At 40.9% G+C, this 18077-nt stretch overlaps 1 protein-coding gene across 4 annotated transcripts in view; it reads left to right on the top strand.

Annotated features, from left to right (window-relative positions):
* The window catches only part of dclk1a (doublecortin-like kinase 1a), a 336010-nt gene that overhangs the window by 239875 nt on the left and 78058 nt on the right, over window positions 1-18077 (top strand). For all 4 annotated transcript variants that reach the window (XM_048532917.2, XM_048532921.2, XM_048532918.2 and 1 more), the window contains 3 exons: window positions 14046-14133; window positions 16896-17004; window positions 17896-17953. In XM_048532917.2, coding sequence (XP_048388874.1) covers window positions 14046-14133; window positions 16896-17004; window positions 17896-17953 — 255 coding nt within the window. The remainder of the gene's footprint in view (window positions 1-14045; window positions 14134-16895; window positions 17005-17895; window positions 17954-18077) is intronic.

The raw sequence follows: 18077 nt of genomic DNA, 5'->3' as shown, positions 1-18077 counted from the left end.
ATAACAAACCCCATTCACCTCTCAGGCATTTTGAGAGGAAAATCTGTTCCATAGTATTTCAATACTATTAAATAAGAACTATGTTTATATTTCTAAATGTCTATTATTTATAACCTGCTGAGCTTTTCCAGCAACTTTGTTTTTGTTCCTGACTTACAACTTCCGCAGTTCTTTTGGTTTTTATATTTTCAAACTGCACTGAAGATCTCCGCTGGTTTTGATACCATTTTTCTTATGGTGAGAGAGCTGAAGGTCGCTGTGCACGGAAGTCTTCTGTTCCAAATTACCCACTCAAGTTTGAAATGCTAAAGAAATCCATAAACATAATCATGTGTTTTTCAATTAATAACTATTAATAGATGGATATACATTTTTTGTGTGTTGTAATTGGCTGCTCAATGGCTGATGATCCCCAGTAGACATGTAAATTCTCCACATAAAATTTGATTTGAAAACAGTACTGCAAGTATGATGTCTGGTGCAGTCTCCTTCTGGTCCAATTATGAAATAAGGAGCAGAATTTGATGAAAGCAATTGCATTTGATCAGTTTTGAATTCCCTATTCCAGCACAGAATCTACTGTGGACTCGACTTTAACTGCATTATGCAACATTCTGACAATATAATGTTTACCTCTGTGCCTACATTACTAATACAATAAGCTGACAGAATTGCATACAAAATTGACACTTTGTGTTTTAGCTCCTTCCTTCAACCTATCCTTTCTTTTAATATTTGTTTGATGTACACTATGTAAATAATCAGGAGTTGCAGCACTCCTGTTTTCTAGAACAAACCTGGCTTTCTAGGGACCTTGACAGATACCATTGTGTCCATGAAAATTTGTATGAGGAATTGTAGGGGTTTTATCTTGCCTGCCAGAATATAGACAATGGTCAATCACTGTCTGTTCTTTATTACCCTGAGAAAATGCTGTTGGGGTTTCTTTTTCAACCACTGGATACTGTGTAATGATGGAGTTTCCACATTGCTGGTGCATAAGGAGTGTCAGGATATTATTGTAATCCAGTAAGATGTAGTGGCATGTTTGGTTGATGGTGCTGGAGTTCACAGTAGATTCTGTGCTAAAGTAAGGAATTCAAAATTAATCAAATGCAATTGCCTTTGGCGGCCACCTAAGAAGAAATTGCTTGTATTTGAATTGCTACAGCACTTTCAGTAGATCATCTCATTGATGTTGTATTACAAAACTAAACTTCCCTGTTTTGTTAAGTGCACATTATTTTTTGCAATTTTGTTTCTGTAATCATGTTATTAATGGAAAGGTGAACATTTATTTCATATCCTGAATTTCCTTTGCAAAGCTGTGAAGGCACTGTGCTATCAGAATATGGAGTTCAGGATTTTGGTCCAATCACATTGCAGAAGTGAACGTATAGTTCTAAGACAAGATAGTCTGCAGCTTGGAGGGGAAATTGTGATCAGTGGTGGTCCCATGAACCTACTTTCCTTATTCTTCATGTTGGTACATTAGTGCAGATTGGTTAGCTAAGTTGGCTGGATGGCTGATTTGTGATGTAAAGTCACATAATAGCGCAAGTTCAATTCCCATGCCAGTTGTGGTTACCATGAAGAAAGCCCTGCCTTCTCATTGAGGCGTGGTGATCCTTCAGTTAACCTCGCCACCAGTCATCTCGCTCCAATGAGAAAGCAGCCCTATTGTCCTCTCAAACTATGGTGACTTGTGCTAGCATAGATCACATATTATGGAGCTGCTATGGTGCATCTTGTTGATGGTATATATTGTAGCCACAGTGCATGAGTAGTGGAGGGAGTGAACATTTAATCTGATGAATGGACTGCCAATCAGAAGGAAAGATTTGGACCTGTGCAGCACACTTTGTAACCAGTGGATGTCTCACATTGCTTTACAACCAATGACGTACTTAAATTCAGGCAGGCTGCTTCATCCTGGATGGTTTTGAGTTCCTTGAGTATTGTTGGAACGCCACTGATCCAGGCATATAGACAGTACTACATTATGTAGAAGCCCAGGAAATAGGAGAAGGAGTTGGTCATGTGGCCTTTCAAGCCCGCTCTGCCATTCAATTTGATTATAGTTGAACATCCTACTCAATACGCTGTTCCCATTTTATCCCAATACCCTTTCATCATTTAACTACATCTAACTCCTTCTTGAAAATACTCAATATTTTGGCCTCAACTGCTTTCTGTGGCAGAGAATTCCTAAGGCTCACCACTCTCTGGGTGAAAAAGTTTCTACTCATCTCAGGCCCAAATGGCCTGCCATCTATCATTGTAACCCCTGGATCTACACTACCTGATCATCGGGAACATTCATCCTGTCTAGTCCTTTTAGAATTTTACAGGCTTTATGAGATCTCCCCTCATTCAATAAACTCCATTGAGTATAGTCTTGGCCAATCCAGTGTCTGTACCATTCCGGGAATCAGTCTAGTAAATTACGTTCCTGACATGTAAGTGGTGGAAAGATTTTGGGAAGTCAGGAGGTGGCTCAGTTGATACAGAATATCAAGAATCTTTTCTGTCCTAATATTTATGTGGCTTTTCCAGTAAGTTTTCAATCTTTTCGCACCAGTCTACAGAGCCACATGAAATATTTAGAATACTTCTGCCATCATCATGATCAATGGCAATCACAAATCTCTGAATTGCTGTGATCGTTGCTGCCACTTACAAGATTGTGGATGGGCTCTAACGGATTACAGAATAGTGCCTGAGAGATTTGAAGCAATAAATATTAAATCATTCAGCAAGTTGCTGTATCAAAGATAACCAAGAAATTGCTATATTGATCACAAATTTAAGCAGGTATAGAAGTATGACTTTATACTTCTCATTACATAGTGAAGAACGGCTTCATTTTATAATAAATTTAACATTGTGTGTTCTTCTTAAAATAATCCAAAAAACAGGGGTTTGTTTTAGTTTATCATTTTCTAAATGAAGGATTGCAGTCCCACCAATGCCTTTTTTTTAACCAGCTGCAATGTACGGTACATGCATAAGTTTGGTTATATTAATCAATCAGGAATGAATACTGAGTTAAAGCTGTTATTTTATTAAATAACAAACTCAAAAGACCAAAGGGAACATATTTAAAAATGATCATTCAGTATTGTGAAGAACTCCATATAAATAGTGTAGATCATGGCCAGTGGCATTGTCTGCTCATGGAGAATTGAAGTAGTTTTGCGCAATGTCACTAAAAATAAGGCAATTCAAACAAATTTCTTCGCCCGTAATATCACATAAATACTTGAAATTCAAATAAATTTAAAATTCTGCAGATTCTGGAAATGTGGAATAAAAACAGGAAGTGCTGGAGAAATTCAGAGAGGTTGGTAGCATCTGTGAAGAGAGAAGCAGAGCTAGCATTTTGAGTCTAATAGCTCTTCTTTAAAACTGAAGCAGAGTCCAGTCACTGGACTTAAAACATCCACTATATTTCTATCTGCAAATGCTGCCAGACCTTTCGAATTTTAACAGCACTTTCTGGTGTTTTTTGAACTTCTGAGCAGTTGAAGATAACAGACCATGAATTTTATGGAAATCAGAAATAAACTTCTGTTCCATCTGACACCTTGGGCATGTAGCAAACATTGGCTGTAACACTTTGACTCACAACTACACAGCCATGGCTAATTAGTATCCCAGCAAAGATCCAGAACAAAAATATGGCATTCATCATCTTATTGCCACCACAGTAAATTCTAGGTTGTTACGCACAAGTGCTGCTCTGACAAGGAGGTACATTTGAATTATAGATCTGACTGAATGATGACAGTTCTATGACAACTTATGACTATGCCAAATACGTTCAACTCAAACAACAATCAATTTTGCTCCAGTATTTAAATGACATCTCAGAAATGAATGTACGCTTTCATATATGTAGCTATGTAAAATGGAATAAGTACATATTAAAAACAAAAATTTTGCATGAAAGGCTGGTACAGGTGAGGTTACTCCTCAGAAACTGACTGCAACTTCAGGATAGCAAAGTGTGGAGCTGGATAAACACAGCAGGCCAAGCAGCATCTTAGGAGCACGAAAGCTGACGTTTCGGGCCTAGACCTTTCCGAAACATCAGCTTTTGTGCTCCTAAGATGCAGCTTGGGCTGCTGCTTTCGTCCAGCTCCGCACTTTGTTATCTCGGATTCTCCAGCATCTGCAGTTCCCATTATCCCTGCAACTTCAGGATGTTGGGCATTAATGCAAAAACCCTGTGGTATGTCTCACAGGGCTTTAGCACACCACACTGTGAATATACCCTTGACCTAACAGTCATAAAATTCATGAAGGCTTTCATCTCTTCCATTCCTATGACACTATTTGGAACATTTTAAACAGTTATACTTGTTATATATGGAACTGAGGATTGACATAAGCAGTTTAGTAATGTTATATGGACTTGTGAATAGTTTAGGCCCCATTTCGAACCCGTCGCCCTCCTCAACGTTTTTGTAACAATTTACACCACATAAAATGTAGCCTGTAATTGTTGGCAGTAAATGACAAAAAAAAACAACAAATTCCATTTTGGAAACTGGTGATGGCGATGGTTCCTCGGGCGGGTGCAGCTAAAGCCATGGCTGAATCTATAGTGATAGGGGATTGCCCTGTCAGTGGATCAGATAGGCATTTCTGTAGCAGTAAATGTGACTCCAGGATGGTGCCTGGCTTCCCTGGTACTAGGTTCAGGGGTGTCATGTAGCAGCTACATTACACTATTCAATTTAGGTACGAAGAGGGATGAGGTCCTGAAAGCAGGGAGTTAGGAAGGAAATTAAAAAGCAGGACCTCAAGATCAGTAATTGCAAGTTAGTGAGCATAAGAGGAGGAGTAGTGATTGATGATTACATGGCTTGAGATCCGGTAATAAGGAGGGAATCAGTTTTCTGAGGATTTGGCCCCAGTTCTGGGCAGATGAGAAGTGAACAGGTTATACTTTAATGAGACTGTAACTGATATCCTCACAGGGATTTCTACCAGTGCTTTAAGGGTTTGTTTAAGCAAGGTTGTTAGGGGATGGGAACCTGAGGGGCAACCAAATTGGAGGGAAGTCAAGCTGATAACTGGAATTAGCTAAGATTCTCAAGATTTGAGAAGACTGGAGAATTAAAGCGAGACATCAAGTATATTTTGAAAGTGGAGTTATCTCAAAAAGGCAAAGTTAACGACATTGTATCTAAGTGCAGCTGTAATAACTACTGGAACTGCTGAGCTTGGGCCATGACAAGTTCTGGAACACGAGTTTTCAGTACTATTTCTAGAATGTTGTCAAAGCCATAGCCTTTTCAGTATCTAGTGCCTCCAACTGTTGCTTGATATAACATGGAGTGAATTGAATTTGGTGAAGACTGGCATTTGTGATGCTGGTGACCTCTGGAGGAGGCCAAAATGGATTGCCCACTTGACACTTTTGGCTGATGATTGTTGTGAATGCTTCAGCCTTATCTTTTGCAATGATGTGTTGAGCTTTCCCATTAATGAGAATGGTGATATAGGCTACCAGATAGTAGGAGCAGTATTGCAGCAGATGGTATAAATCAAAAGATGAGAGAAGCTTGTAACATAGCAAACAGTTATCATGGGTGACTTTAATCTGCACAGGCTGAGTAAGCCAATAAGCATTAGAGCTGTGGAGGAGAAGTTTCTGCGTTAAGGATGGTTTTCTAGACCGATGTTTTGAAAAGCCAACCAGAAGACGTGCTGTTTACATTGAATATTATGTAATGAAAGAGTTAATTAATAATCTTCTTGTTAGGGATGAATGTCTTCAGTAAGATAGACTTTTACATTACATTTGAATGTCAAGTAGTTCACTCTGAAGCAAAGGTGTTTATTTCAATTAAGGGAAATTATGAAGGTAAAAGGTATAAATTAGCTGAGATGGAAAGAGAAAATGTATAAGGCATCACTGTATAAAGGTAATACATAGTTTTTAACGAATAATTACACAGATTTTGGTACAACAAACTCCGGGCAGGAGTTATACATTTAATGGTAGGGCCTTGGGTAGTGTCGTAGAACAGAGGGACCAAGGCGTCAAATACATAACTCTGTAAAGTTTGCATCACGTACAGACAGGATGGGTAGGCTGGGACTCCTTTCACTGGAGCATAAGAAGTTGAGAGGTGACCTCATAAAGGTTTATAAAATCCTGAGGGTAATAGATAGGGCTAATGGTAATGAAGTGTGGAGCTGAATGAACACAGCAGGCCAAGCAGCATCTCAGGAGCACAAAAGCTGACGTTTCGGGCCTAGACCCTTCATCAGAGAGGGGGATGGGGTGAGGGTTCTGGAATAAATAGGGAGAGAGGGGGAGGCAGACCGAAGATGGAGAGAAAAGAAGATAGGTGGAGAGGAGAGTATAGGTGGGGAGGTAGGGAGGGGATAGGTCAGTTCAGGGAAGACGGACAGGTCAAGAAGGTGGGATGAGGTTAGTAGGTAGGAAATGGCGGTGCGGCTTGAGGTGGGAGGAAGGGATGGGTGAGAGGAAGAACAGGTTAGGCTAATGGTAGGTGTCTTTTCCCGGAGAAGGGAAATCTCAAGACTAGGGAGTATATTTTTAAAGTGAGAGGCGAAGGTTTAAAATTTTAAAAAGACATGAGAGATAATTTTTTACACAGAGGGTGATTTGTGTGCGGAACAGACTTCCTGAGCAAGTGGTGGATGTGGGCACAGTTATAATGTTTAAGAGACACTTAGATAAGTACACGAGTAGGAAAGGTTTGGAAGGATATGGCCAGGAGCAGGGAGGTAGGAATAGTTTAGTTTGGGATTATGTTCAGCATGGACTGGTTGGACTGAAGCGTCTCTGTCTGTGCTGTATGACACTTAGGGCTATGATGCTATGACTTAGAGCATCCACACATTCCATTTTTAGCACAGAAACTCAAAAACATTATTCAACTGTGAATTTTGAAAAAAGAAAGTTTAGAGTATATAGGATTTTTATTTTAAGAAGTTTACAAAATTGCCAGAAATAACAGTGAATCTGAGGTTTGGGAAGTTTTCAGAACACAATAAAGCAAAACAAAGAAACTGCTAAGGAAAAGAGGATGAGAATTATGAATGCAATCGAGCAAATAAAAGCCTATAAATGAATTATAATACTTTCTATAGCTACATATAAAGGAAATGTTGGGCTAAAATAAACATAGATCCATTAAAGACAGAGTCAGGGAAATTTATAATCAAGGATAGAGAAATGGCAAAGAAGATAAATAATTATTTTGCTCAGAGATAATGGGAACTGCAGATGCTGGAGAATCCGAGATAACAAAGTGTGAAGCTGGATGAACACAGCAGGCCAAGTAACATCTTAGGAGCACAAAAGCTGACGTTTCGGGCCTAGACCCTTCATCAGAAAAGGGGGAGGGGGAGTGGATTCTGAAATAAATAGGGAGAGGGGGGAGGCGGACCGAAGATGGATAGAGGAGAAGATAGGTAGAGAGGAGAGTATGGGTGGGGAAGTAGGGAGGGGATAGGTCAGTCCGGGGAGGACGCACAGGTCAAGGGGGCGGGATGAGGTTAGTAGGTAGGAAATGGAGGTGCGGCTTGAGGTGGGAGGAGGGGATAGGTGAGAGGCAGAACAGGTTAGGGAGGCAGGGATGAGCTGGGCTGGTTTGGGATGCAGTATGGAGGGAGGGGAGATTTTGAAACTGGTGAAATCCACATTGATACCATTGGGCTGCAGGGTTCCCAAGCGGAATATGGGTTGTGTTCCTGCAACCTACGGGTGGCATTCTCCCTGGACTGACCTATCCCCTCCCTACCTCCTCACCCATAGTCTCCTCTCCACCTATCTTCTCCTCTATCCATCTTCGGTCCGCCTCCCCCTCTCTCCCTATTTATTTCAGAATCCACTCCCCATCCCCCTTTTCTGATGAAGGCTCTAGGCCCAAAACGTCAGCTTTTGTGCTCCTCAGATGCTGCTTGACCTGCTGTGTTCATCCAGCTCCGCAAATAATTATTTTGCTTCTGTTTTATTGAGGAAGCAACTAGAGCTCTCTCAGAAGTAGTGATCCATGTGGCTAGGGAGAATGAAGAGTTGCAGGAAATCCGTGGTTATAAGAACATAGAACATAGAGCAGTACAGCACATTACAGGCCCTTTGGCCCGCGATGTTGTACTAAACTTTTACCCTGAACCTAATGTCCATCTGACCTCCACCCCACCTTATACTGTCATCCATATGCCTATCTAATAGCTGCTTAAATGCCCCTAATGAGGCCGACTCCACTACCCTCTCTGGCAATGCATTCCACGCACCTATCACTCTCTGAGTAAAGAACCTACCTCTGATGTCTCTCTTATATCTACCTCCGCTCACTTTAAAACTATGCCCCCTCACAATATCTACCTTCACCCCAGGAAAAAGTCTCTGGCTGACCACTCTATCTATACCTCTGATCATTTTTTATACCTCCGTTAAGTCACCTCTCATCCTTTGTCGTTCTAAAGAGAAAAGCCCTAGTTGTCTCAAAATTTCCTCGTAAGACCTACCCTCCATTCTAGGCAGCATCCTGGTAAATCTTCTCTGTACCTTTTCCAACGCTTCCACATCTTTCCTATAATGAGGTGACCAGAACTGGACAGATGTGGCCGAATCAGGGTTTTGTACAGCTGGAGCATAACTTCACTGCTCTTGAACTCAATCCCTCTATTCATGAAGCTAACGCACCATACACCTTCTTGACAACTCTGTCCATCTCGCTAGCAGCTTTCAGGGAACTGTGGACATGAACCCCAAGATCCCTCTGCTCTTCCACTTTGCCAAGAATCTTTGCGTTAACCCTGTATTCTCCTTTCAAGTTTGTCCTTCCAAAATGAATCCCCTCACACTTTTCAGGGTTATACTCCATCTGCCACTTCTCAGCCCAGCTTTGCATCCTATCAATGTCCCTTTGTAACCTAGAGTAGCCCTCCACACTGTCCACAATTCGACCCATCTTTATATTGTCCTTGGACTTACCAATCTACCATTCCACTCCTACATCCAAATCATTTACAAAAATCACAAATAGAAGAGGACCCAGAACAGATCCTTGTGGTACACCACTCGTAACTGAGCACCATGTTGAATATTTTCCATCCACTACAACCCTTTGTCTTCTAAGTGTCAGCCAATTCTGAATCTAATCTGCCACATTTACCCCTATCCCATGCCTCCTTACTTTCTGCATGAGCCTACCACGGGGAACCTTATCAAATGCCTTACTTAAATCCACATATATCATCCACTGCTCTACCTTCATCCACATGTTTGGTCACCCCTTCAAAGAATTCAGTAAGGTTTGTGAGGCATGATCTACTCCTCTCAAATCCATGCTGACTATCATGAATCAAACTGTGCCTGTCCAAGTGATCATAAATCCTATCTCTCAGAACTGTTTCCAATAATTTGCCCACCACTGAAATAAGACTAACTGGCCTGTAATTTCCGGGATTATCCCTATTCCCTCGGTTGAACAAGGAAATGATATTTGCCGCTCTCCAATCTTCCAGCACTATACCCGTGGACAGTGACAATGAAAAGATCATCGCCAAAGGCCCTGCAATCTCATCCCTTGCTTCCCATAGAATCCTTGAATAAATCCCATCAGACCTGGGGGACTTATCTATCTTTAAGTTCCTCAAAATTCCTAGTACATCTTCCTTACTAACATCCACCTCCTCTAGCCTACCAACCTGTTTCACACTGTCCTCCCCTACAACTAGATCCCTCTCAGTTGTGAATACAAAGGAAAGTATTCATTAAGGACCTCTCTTATCTCTTTAGGCTCTATGCACAATTCCCTTTGCAATCGTTGATTGACCGTACCGTTTCTCTGGTCATTCTCTTATCCCTCACATGCATGTAAAAAGCTTTGGGGTTTTCCTTGATACTATCTGCCAAGGTTTTCTCATGCCCCCTTATAGATCCCTAAGCCCTTTTCTCAGCTCCTTCCTGGATAACTTGTATCCTTGTAGAGCGTTTTCCAATCTTTGTTTCTGAAACCTTACATAAGCATCATTCTTCCTTTTAACTAGTCTATCGACCTCTCTCGAGAACCAAAGCTCCCTTGCTCAACTGCATCTTCCCTGCCTGCTAGGGACAAACATATCAAGCGCACGATGCATGCATTCCTTAAACAACCTCCACATTTCTATAGTGCTATTCCCTGATAGTGTCTGTTCCCATTTTATGTTACCCAGTTCTTGCCTCACAGAATTATAACTACCCTTCCCCGAATTATAAACCTTACCCTGCTATATGTACCTATTCTTTCCCGTGGCTGTTGTAAAATTAACAGAGTTATGATTGCTACTGCCAAAATGCTCTCCTACCAATAGCTCTAACACTTGATAGTAGGAACTGCCGATGCTGGAGAATCTGAGATAACACAGTGTAGAGCTGGATGAACACAGCAGGCCAAGCAGCATCAGAGGAGCAGGAAAGCTGATGTTTCGGGCTGAGACCCTTCTTCTGCTGAAGGAGGGTCTTGACCTGAAACTTTAGCTTTCATGCTCTTCTGTTGCTGCTTGGCTTGCTGTGTTCATCCAGCTCTACACTGTGTTATCACAGGTCTAACACTTGGCCTGGTTCATTGCCAAGCACCAAATCCAAAGTGGCCTCTCCTTGTCTTGGTCTATCTATGTACTGTATCAGGAATCCTTCCTGAACGCACTGGACAAAATCCGCTCCATCTAAACTATAACAATTTAAAAGTTTCCAATCAAGATTTGAAAAGTTGAAGTCACCCATGACTACAACTCTGTGACTTCTGCATCTTTCCAGTATCTGCCTCCCAATCCGCTCCTCCACTTCTCTGCAACTATTAGGGGGTCTGTAAAAAATACCTCAACAAAATGACTGTTCCTTTCTTGTTCCTGACCTCAACCCAAACTGACTCAGTAGACAGTTCACTCTCGAACTGCCTTTCAGTAGCTGCTATACTAGCCCTGACTAGCAATGACACTCTGCTGCCTCTTTTACCTCCCTCCCTGTTTCTTTTAAAGCATCGAAATCCTGGAACTTCCAACAACCACTCCTGTCCATGAGTTACCCAAGACTCTGTCATGGCCACAACACCATAGTTACAAGTACTGGCCTATGGTCTAAGTTCATCCGCCTTATTTCTGATACTTCTAGCATTGAAGTATACACACCTCAAACCATCTCTGTGTCCACAATTACACTCCATTTATCACATTTCTTCACTAACAACCTCACTCCCTGATGTTTCTGTTGGAAGGCTGAAAACCTCACTCTGAATTACAAATCCAGTTCCCCACCCCCTGCCAATCCAGTTTAAACCATCCTGTAAAGCTCAAGCAAACCTCCCTCCCAGGATATTTGTGCCCTTCTGGTTCAGGTGCAACCCGTACTTACTGTACAGATCCCACCTTCCCCAGAATGTGCTCCAATTATCCACATAATGGAAGCCCTCCCTCCTACACCAGCCCTGTAGCCATTTGTTTAGCTGCTCTCTCTCTGTATTTCTTACCTTGTTATCACGTGGCACTGGTAGTAATCTACCCTGTTTGTCCTGGCCTTCAGCTTCCAACCTAACTCCCTGTACTCATTTTTTCACATTCTCACTCCTTTTTCAGCCTATGTCATTGGTGCCGATGTGTACCATGACTGCTGGTTGCTCACCCTCCCCCTTCAGGATCTTGAAGACACGATCTGAGACATCATGGACCCTGGCACTTGGGAGGCAACATTCCATCCCTTCATCTCATTCGCGTCCACAGAACTGCCTGTCTGTGCCTCAAACTATTGAATCCCCCACTACAATTGCTCTCCTATTCTCGCCCTTCCCTTCTGAGTCACAGAGCCAGACCCTGTACCAGCGACCCTGCCCCTATGGCATACCCCTGCTAAGTCGAAACCCCCCCCGACCCCCCCCAGCAGCATCCAAAACAGTATACTCCTGGTCGAGGGGGACGACCACAGGGGATCCCTGCACTGACTGTTTCCTTCCCTTTCCTTTCCTTACTGTCACCCAACTGCCTTCATTCTTAGGGGTAACTATGGCCCTGTAGCTCGTTTCTATCACTACCTCTGCCTCCCAAATGATCCTGCGTTTATCCAGCTGCAGCTCCAGTTCCCTAACGCGGTCTTGGAAGAGCTGGAGCTGGGCGTGCTTCCCACAGGTGAAGTCAGCAGAGTGGCTGCTGTTGACTCTTCCCTCCCACATGCCTACAGGACGAACATTGCACTGCTTTGACTGCCATCCCCTCTCAACTTAAACTTCACTGAAAGATAGGTAAGAAGTAGCGAATAACTTACTTACCCTTTTATCCTTTAGGTTAGAAGAGGTGGAAGGGTGGCAGACACCACTCTTGTGTTCTCACTCCCGGTCTCCTCCTCCACCACCAAAAATGAAGCACTAACTGTAAGCTATTATACTCACTGCTTACCTTTCCAGCAGTCCCCTTGCACTCTCTCCCAGATCAGAGGAAATCACTGTGCTTATTGATCCTCCATACAGAGTATTTTTTTTGGTTAGAGGAGGAGGGTGGGTGGGAGCCACTACACGTGTAGTGTTTCAGGTTTAGCCACTGCCAGAATATATGACTTTACCTTCCCAGCAAACCTCTCGCGCTGTGTCCAGACTCCTGCCGCTGACAAATGGAGGCCACAGACTCACGAGGTAAGTCTTTTAAAATGAAAAGCTCACCTTCCTAATGATCCCCTTGTGTTCTCTCCTGACTCCCGCTGCTGAACAAATGGACCATAAGAAGATTTTACTGGAGAAATGAATGGTGCTTAGAATTGATAAATACCTAGGACCTGACAGCTACATCCCAGACTGTTGAAGGAAGTGGTTATAGGGACAGTTGATACATTGGGATTATCTTCTAAAATTCCATAGATTCTTGACTTATTCCTGTGGGTTGAAAGATAACAAATATGGCCCCACTGTTTAAGAAGGAAACAAGAGAGAACACTGGCATCAACATACATGTTCTCACAACTTCATAGGAAAAATGTTAGCGTCTAATACAAAAGATGTGATAAACAGACACTTAGATAACAGTGATCTAATTGGGCATAGTCAGCATGGATTTGTGACTGGGAAATCATGTAAATGAACTTGAAGTTTTCTGAAAAATGTTTATTGAAGTTAACAAAATTGATAAAGGAATGCCTTTGGAAATTGTAAATTTAGATTTTCAGTTCCCTTTTGATAAAATTTCACAGATGAGGCTGGTTAAAAAGTTCAAACATATAGGAGGCATGAAATAATGGTTGGCTCACTGACAGAAAATAAAGAGTGGGAATAAATGGGTCGTTCTCATTTTGGCTGGCCGTGACTAGAAGGGTATCACAATGATCAATACTTGAACCCCAGTTATTCACAATATAGATCAAAGATATATAGGTTATGAAGTGGGAACCAAATGTAATGTTTCCATATTTGCAGATGACACAAAGCTAAGTGAGAATGTGTATTGTGTGGAAAATGTAAAGCTCCTTCAGGAAGATTTGGACAGTGAATGGGCAAGAAAATGGCAAATTGAATGTAACATGGATCAATATGATTTCATCCACTGTATTAGATGGAATAACTCTGTAGGTGTTTCTTAAATGGTGTCTCTACATTTCAAAAACTGGAGAGTTCAAGAACATAGGTCACCATCACCTTCTCCAGGGCAAGTAGACCTATGTTTGTTGTTCTACAGTTCTGTTTTACATTCTTTACTTGCAGTGTAAAATAATAGATTTAATTCATATCATAACTTAATTCAAAGCATGAGATTCTGGCTTTTGAGTATAATTACAGATGCTCTCAGTAATAAAGCATCTTTTGCTTTCAAGACAGTGATTAATTATTTTCCATCGATAATTTTTGGAAACAATACACAAATTACTTAATTTTACCAAAGTTGACCTTTTCTTTAGGATGGGAATATAGCTTCATAAAATAGCTGATTGATGCGTGTTGTCAGATAAATGCACTACAGGAGATAATGGAAGGTGCGCTTTCAGATGACTTTATTGCATTCACCCACTACAAACACAATTCTTTTCTTTCTGCTAGAGCTCTCAGCATGGTGGATCCTCAATATCTCTGGCATCAACCAAAGTTTGCAGCTCCATGGATGAGAATGAAGGTCCCAGCTGTGAAGGTAAAGATCAAATCAGTAAAACAACGTTGTTTTAACATTTCTGAAGAAGGGTCTAGGCCCAAAACATCAGCATTCCTGCTCCTCTGGTGCTGCTTGGCCTGCTGTGTTCATCCAGCTCTACACCTTATTATCACTTCTTTTAACAAGTGCTATTTTGATGTTGCTATATCCGCAGAGCTACTTACTTCTCAATAGTGCAAATTAATAGTCATCTTTGAACCTTGCAATTTAGTCAGGGGGGAACTGCATCAGAAGAAGATGAAAGAATTTGAGGTGGCAAGGTTGACTTGATGTTGGGAAATCTAGAGTTGGGTTGAGATGGGGATGAGGAAGACCGGATTCTGGAGCCACTGAAGATCTTGGAGTGATATGAAGAGTCATGAGGGAGATTGGAGGCTTTGGCAAACATTTGGGTGACTTGAGGAGTAGTTCTGCAGGGTTAGTTGGGGTTGCCCAGTCATAGGTAAAGCACATATATTGAATTAAACAGGTGAGTGGGGGAAGGCACTACCTTCTGATCCAGCAGTTTCTGCTTCCCCAAACCATCATGTCTCCAGAAGTTTGGAAAACTTGACTTATAAATTGGTGGTTGTTTATAAGGACTGTTTCATCATAATATTTAACTTGCTTACTTACTCCCTGCAAGTGAGATTGTTAGTAATTGCAGAACTTATAGGTTATTCAGCTCCTTTAGTCTGGTCAGTCATTCTTTTAAATCATTCATGGATGGTCTGGCCAGCATTTATTGCCCATCCTTAATTGTCCAGAGAGCAGTTAAGAGTGAACCACTTTGCTCTGGGTCTGGTGTCACATGTATGCCAGACCAGTTAAGGATGGCAGTTTCTTGCCCTGAAGAGTAGAAGTGAATCAAACGGGGTTTTCCATAAATCAACAACGGATTCGTGGTCATCATTAGATTCTTAATTTCAGATATTTATTGAATTCAAATTCCACCATCTGCCATGGCGAGATTTGAATCGCGGTCCCCAGAACATTACTTTGGTCTCTGGATTAACAGACCAGCATTAATATCACTCAATCATTGCCTTCTCAATAAGATTGTGGCTGATCTGATGTGGCCTAAACTCCACTTTCCCACCTTTACACCCCCCGATATAAGCCTTGACTACATTACTGATCAAAAATCTAACACTGTCTTGAATATATTCTGTGGTGCATCCTCCACTGCTTTATGCAAGAGAATTCCAATGATTGATAATCTTCTGAGTGAAAAAATCCTTCCATCTCTCAAATGGAATACCCCTTGTTTTTAAGCTGAATCTCCTAGTTCTAAATTACACTATGAGGTAAACAGCATCTATCCTTCAAGACCACTCATAATTCAGTTTTTAAATTCTTCTAGTTCTTCTCAACTTCAAAGAATATAGGCCCAAACCACTCAACCTTTCCTCACAAGACAATGCCTTCATCTCATTATTCAACATCATGTATATTCTCTGAATGCAAGTTTACATCTCCTTAAGTAAGCAGATCTAGACTGCACACAGTATTCTAGGTTGGTCTGACCAATGCACTGTATAGTTGTGGTAAGACTTAACTATCTTTATACCACATCTGCAACATAGTAAATGCCAGAATTCCATTTGTCTTCCAAATTGCTTGCTGTACCTGCATGCTAACTTTTTGTGATTTATTTACAACACCTTTCCACCTCAGCGCTCTTCAATATTTCTCCATTTAAGTAATATTCCATTTTCAATACTTCCTGCCAAAGTGAATGACCTCACACTTTCCTCCATCTACCAAATTTTTGCATGCATTTTTATCTATATCCCCAGGCAAACTCATCATTTCCTCTCCACAACTTACTGTTCTTACCTATCTTTGCAATATCAGTAAATCTGGCTACAATATGTCAGGTCCATTCATCAAATTATTTACATAGATCATCAATAGTTGAGGCCCTGGGATTGATCCCTGTGGCAATACACATTATAGTTTGGCAACCTATAAATGAACCTTTTGTTCCCAGAGATAATGGGAACTGCAGATGCTGGAGATTCCAAGATAATAAAATGTGAGGCTGGATGAACACAGCAGGCCAAGCAGCATCTCAGGAGCACAAAAGCTGACGTACTGTGTTTTGTCTCCAACGTCTGCATTTTACTTTTATTCCTACTATGGCTTGGCCTGGTTGTATTCATTTTTTAAGAAGTCCCCTCCTGCCGGTTCCAACTACTCAATTTCAGCATCTTCCCAATTACAAATGTTTGGCTAACTGGTCTTAGTGCTCATGGCGCTGGTGGTCTTTCTTGTGAAAATTCCGATATTCAGTTTTTGCTACTCATGGTGTTTCTCTATTTATATCTAGTAAATATCTTTTCCTGATTTACAATTGCTACAGCTTTACACTGTATGGTGTTGTAATAACTTTGCAATTCAAATGAATCAGGTAGAATGATTTATTTGCACAATGTATTTTTTAGAATGAATGTGCATCTCTATAACAGAGACACTAGCATTTTACCGAAAGTAAATACTACTCACCTAAAACTGAATATTTTGCATTTTAAACCACTTAGCTTAGAAATTATTGTTGTTGATATTAGTGGGTTGGCGGAACATATGACATTCCTCTGGTACTTATTCTATCAAACACGTTAACCCTATTAACATAAACCTACAATAAAAAAGAAGGTACTGAGTATTTCCCACAAATATAACCAATATTAATTTATCTTTACATAAAGACTTAGTTTTTGTGATATGGTCTTAACTTTAACTAATATTCATTCTTGCAGAACTTGTCGAGGAAACGTTCCAAGTACCAGCATCCATAGCTGAACGTTACAAAGTTGGAAGAACTATCGGTGATGGAAATTTTGCAATTGTGAAAGAATGTATAGAAAGGTTTGTATGTAAAAATGTTCAAGTAGTCATTAACTTTTTGAGCAGAAATATTAAGAGGGTATTTTCCAGAACATTGCACTTGGGATATAAAGCACTGGAGGAATCAAATAATATTAGATCTCTGCTCTTTGTAGGTATGCCTAAATATACTTAGTAAAACACAGTGAGGCATTTTTAGCCTCCTATGTGAGAATCTTCTTCATTCATCAGATGGGGCCCCACTATAGGGGATGCTGAAGGTAGTTGATGTAGAGACCCACCTTTGGCCACATGACCTGGATGGTCTGCCTGAGGGCATGCGTGGTGCACCCAGCTCACAGACCTATCTGGTGAGGAACATGTTTTAGGTTCTGTTTCCCTCTTCCCTGCAGTTGAATTGAAAAATGTAGCTATTCCAGCAATGGTCGGAATATGTAATCTTAGAGCTATGTGTACATCTGAAATTGATTGGCAGTTATCTCCCTGATGCTGGTACACAAAGCACATCCTGGAGAAATATCTGTGAATAGAATGGACTATGCAAGTAACGAGGATAGGGGAAATACAGGCAGCTTCTGTCTCGCAGACACTGTGCATCCACATGGTAAAACTTCCATTCAGTTTTAACTCAAATTAGTATTGTAATGGATATATCATGACTTTGAATACATGTGTACATACTTATCAAATACTTGTACCATCTGAAGATTAGGGTAAGAGAGATCTACACCGCAAGAAAGGCCCTTTGCCCACTAAGTCCATGTCAGTCAATAGCAATCACTTAACTATTCTATATAAATGTTATTAATCTAACAGATATTAATTTAAAGAAAATGTACAACAAATTAAAATAACTTCTCCAATTGACATTTGTGCTATGCTTTCATTTTTAATGATGTTTTCTTTCTTTAGGTCAACTAGTAGAGAATATGCTTTGAAAATTATTAATAAAAGCAAGTGTAGAGGCAAAGTGAGTACTGGAAGAATTTTTTATTCAAATCCTGGTAGAAGCTAGAATTGTAAATCTCTGGAACATTTATGGTGTTTTATATAAGGGACACTCACTGGGTCTGTTAGGCTTATGATTTGAATCT

This window comes from Stegostoma tigrinum, chromosome 6, assembly GCF_030684315.1.
Source record: "Stegostoma tigrinum isolate sSteTig4 chromosome 6, sSteTig4.hap1, whole genome shotgun sequence".
Lineage (NCBI taxonomy): Eukaryota > Metazoa > Chordata > Chondrichthyes > Orectolobiformes > Stegostomatidae > Stegostoma > Stegostoma tigrinum.
This window is presented reverse-complemented; position numbering and strand designations above follow the sequence as displayed.